This window comes from Apteryx rowi, unplaced genomic scaffold (assembly GCF_003343035.1).
Source record: "Apteryx rowi isolate R43461 unplaced genomic scaffold, aptRow1 scaffold_1033, whole genome shotgun sequence".
NCBI classification, from domain to species: domain Eukaryota; kingdom Metazoa; phylum Chordata; class Aves; order Apterygiformes; family Apterygidae; genus Apteryx; species Apteryx rowi.
Window position 1 is genome coordinate 169,561 of NW_020447235.1, and position 4,071 is coordinate 173,631.

At 53.8% G+C, this 4,071-nt stretch overlaps 1 protein-coding gene across 1 annotated transcript; it reads left to right on the forward strand.

Moving 5' to 3' along the window:
• The first annotated feature begins 1,328 nt into the window (after positions 1 to 1,328).
• Positions 1,329 to 2,732, forward strand: CCL17 (C-C motif chemokine ligand 17). The gene is made up of 3 exons (XM_026066972.1): positions 1,329 to 1,399; positions 1,895 to 2,006; positions 2,422 to 2,732. Exons 1-3 carry the CDS (start codon positions 1,333 to 1,335, stop codon positions 2,525 to 2,527), a joined length of 285 nt encoding a protein of 94 aa, XP_025922757.1. The 5' UTR covers positions 1,329 to 1,332; the 3' UTR covers positions 2,528 to 2,732.
• Positions 2,733 to 4,071: the final 1,339 nt, after the last annotated feature.

Below are 4,071 nucleotides of genomic sequence, written 5' to 3' on the forward strand. Positions count from 1 at the left end.
GTGGGGCAGGCACCCACTGCTGGGGGCTCAGTGGCCCTCCCACTGGGCGCACTGTCCCTGTGCCTGGGAACATAACCTCTTGCTCAAACCCAGCACCAAAGGGGAGAAGGATGGCTGAGGGGGTAAAAATTTCGAGGAGAGCTCATGGTGAACCCTTAGCTGTCCGTGTGGGACGGAGAGGGGAGTAAAGGGACAGGGCTCACAGTGGATAAGGGAGAACCATGACACCCTGGGGATCTGCACAGGGGCTATGCTTCTCCATGCATTCACTTATGGCCTGAAAAAAAGAGGGAATGGTAAAGGGATGAGCTTCAGGGCAGGGGATGTGAGTGACTGGCAAAGACATGCAGAAGGATCTGGTGGGATTGAGTGACTGGGTGAGAAAGAGAAAGTCAAGCACAGAGGGGAGAAGCAATCCTCAGGTTAACACAGAGAGGCTGACCCTGATCTGCAACTCCTTTGTGCAGGTCCCCATGGGTCCTGGGAGACTACAAGGCTGCAGAGAGAAAGAAGATGCTAGAAAAACACCCCAAACCTTAAACACAAACTTTTCCTTCCACTTCCTTCAGCCTGAGTTCAGCCTCCTGCTCTGTCCTGAAGTCAAAGGGCTTAACCATCCTCCTCTGCAAGGGAGCACTCAGCTGCACCCCTTTCTCACTTTGCCCCTCAGTTCCCAATTATAAATGGGGATTTTTTATGGATAACTTGTTTTCCTCTTCATAGGAAGTCCAGAATGTGATGCAATTTCTGGCATTATTTGACATCCTCCATCTTTCCAGCCACAAAGGGTTGGAGGAGGAAGAGGTTACCACATTTTTGCTCCACTGGGATTTCACAAGTGATCCAATTGAGCCAGTAATTCACTCTCTCCAGCACATTTATTTTTGCTTGAAGGCTGAACAGTTCATGCTGAGAGCATGGCATTCCCTGTTTTATCACTGCACATCCATTTTCTGTGGTTTTTGGAGCCCTTGAATTTACGCTTTCTTGGAGGAGTAAGACTTCACTTCCCCCATGGACTCTGCAGCTTCCCACTGACTGGTCACAATTTACAGAGAATGCAGAAGTGGTTGAACTTTGTTTGTCCTGTCTTTCTAGGGATTATCTCTGTCTATAGCCCTAAAGATCCCACACGTGACATGGAAAGCCCCTCAGCCTCAGAAAACACATAGTGCTTTCACTTGAATTTGGTAGAAATTCTCTGGAAAGCAGCTAATCTGGGGAGGAAGTACAGAGGATAAATTGTGGTGCCTCTGTGCCTGAGCTAACATTCGAGCTCCTCAGGAGAGGCAGAGCATCACTGTGCTGAGGAAGAGCCCTTACACAGCCACCATGCTCGGCGTGAGGACAGTCCTGGCGCTCATGCTGCTCCTCACCTTCTCCCCACACTGCACAGCAGGTGAGGTGCTTTGCCTGCTGCCAGCAGGCTGCTATCACTGGCTCCTGCTATGGTTGGGGGGTATGGGGACTCCAGGGCTGCTGCTGGGTTTGTCCCACCAAGGCGGTCAGGCAAGAAACCTGAGCGGGGAGTGGGGATGATGCCACTGCCAGGAGGAGCAACCCCAGAGGTCTCCTGGTTGGCACTGCGCTGAATGTCCTTGGAGGGTAAGGAAGGAGGGAGACAGTACCCTGGACCAGGCGGCCTTGGCAAAGCTGGCTCCAGGGCTGGCAGGCACTGGGGGTAACATTCTGCCTCACTGGGTACTGGGGTTCCTCCTCTTGCCCCAGAAAGGAGATCCCATGGGACTCTCTAAAGTAGAGACTGCAAAATTTGAAGGTGTGTGTGTTTCAGCCAGGCTTTAGAAAAGGTCTTAAAGATTGCTTTCGAAAACCAGTGTTCACGGTGTCTCTCTCTCTCTCTCTCTCTCTCTCTCTCTCTCTCTTACTTTTTCAGCCCCTTACGCACCTACAGAATGCTGCTTCAGTTATACAAAACATGCTCTCCGATTTGCTAATCTGAAGAATTTCTATGAGACCTCCAAGGAGTGTTTCTTTCCAGCAGTCGTGTAAGTTCTGATAACTTCCCTACTACTGCACTGTTTCCGGGGACACCACAGGGGCTTTCGCCCATCCCGTCTAGTGACAGGGACATAGCTACATGTGGGGGACCAGGATGCATCTGTGTGGCCTCCTCCAGAGTGACTGCAGCCAGGTAGCTGTCCTGTAGCATGAGCAGGGGAGGATGTTACTGTCCGTCCCCTTCTGCAGGGCCAGAGAAAGCCTGACACAAGTCTGCTGTGGCTCCCAAAGGGATGGAGGCCTTGGACCATGGGTTGAGCTACTTGTGAAGACACCAAATACCCAGGGCAGCCTGCAGAGCCAAAGGGAAGGGAAAGCGAGTGCAAGGAAGGGAAGGCGGTGGGCTCATGAGTGGGACTGCAGCTGCTGTTTCTCATCAAGCTTTCCCCTTAATCTCGGCAGGTTTGAGACTAAGAATGGGAGCAAGGTCTGTGCAGACCTGAACCTGCCCTGGGTGAAGAAAGCAGTTGAGAAACTTCAAAAAAAGAAGAGTGCTCATGCTCCGTGATCTACAGCAGAAACCCCAGTTCAGGCTACCCATCTTTCTGGTGGAAAGATTTATACTCAACCTCCTGGAAAGGGACTGTGGCAAGTCCTTGATGCTGAGAGACAGCACTGGCCTACCGGAGACCTGCCCCATGCCAGTGAGCCAGGTATCAGCTCCTAGGGTGCCCATGCCCTGCCAGAACCCACCCATGGAGTGCAGCAACGAAATAAAGGTTTACTTCACACAGCACTGGAGTATGAATTTCTTTCTTCTCCCAGCCCCAGCAGCTGCACTACCACCTGCCAGCCAGGGGCACAGAGCCAGTTGTGCTAGAGGCTGAGGGGCAGGTGGGACAAGGGCTCTTCCCACAGCCCTCCAAAGCCTTTGCAGGGTCTTACTGCAACTGGGGCCAGGCCACGGCTGGGCAGGAAGATGGGATGAGAGGACAGTGTCTTCCTCAGCTCCTCACAGCTACTCCCAAGCAGCTGAAAGCAGGGAGCCCTTCCTGGCTCAGAGCCACATTGGGCCTCTTAGGACTTTCAAATAAGCCCCATGAACTAATTGAATTTATTAAGAGCTACTACCACTTCTGATGTGACTGGGATCAGGATTGATTAGCTACAGGAAACAAGGGGTGAATATTTTTCTCTTGCAAATCATAAAAGGGAGATCAGCGTTTTGCCCCTAAGGTTATGAGGAAGAGGGAGTGTAGACTGGGAAAAAAAAATTAGCTAAATTATTCCTGAGAAAGATGCCATCAGATATAGCCCGTGTCTTTCACCCTGTCTCTAGGAGGTGGAGTGACCCTGGCGGCTTGTTCAGCAGGAGGCTCTGCGCATGGGGATGTCAGAGGGTGCAAAAGGGAAGGTGGAGGAGCCTGGGGCAATGTAGAGTCTGTAGAAAGGGGCTCAGAGGCTCAAAGGGGTTAGAAAAACTTCAGCCCTACAAGCTGGGCTGGGAGATGATGCCCTTGCCGGCCCCAAGCAGCACGGGCCGTGCTCCCGACATGGGGCAGGCTGGTGCAGTGGTGTCTGGTGGCCATGGGCCCTGTTGTCCGGGGCCATCCCCACCTCTGCCCTGTCCCTGAGGGGCTCCCAGGGCTGGGGATGGGCTCCCAGCCCTGCTCCTGTAGCTGTCTGTCCTGGCCTCTGCTGCTGCAGAGTTGGGTGTTCACGTCAAGGGGACCTGACTGGGGTTGAAGCCTCCTCTGACAGCTTTTAGGCACAATTTGCTGTCAGTTTGGGGCTCAGAGCCTGCGGAGCCTCCTGCTTGCCGCTGCTCTCAGCCCAGGGCCACCCCAAGGCCTTCCTGTGGTCTCTCTTGCAGGGTCAGACCTGCATGGCCTTGTCCCTGTGTGTCCTGGTGTGCCCTGGCCTCAGAGGCTTGTAGATCCCATGGTCTGCACCCCAGCGTGCACCCTGAAACCCACCACAGCCTGTGCCCGGGGCTGCGGGCTTTGCAATATGGTTTTGGAGCTGCACTGCCTCTCCGGAGGAGGACTGGGGACAGCAGTACCCCATCCCCGCAGGCAGCCTGGGCTTCACCCCTTGCAGGGCAAGAAGAGG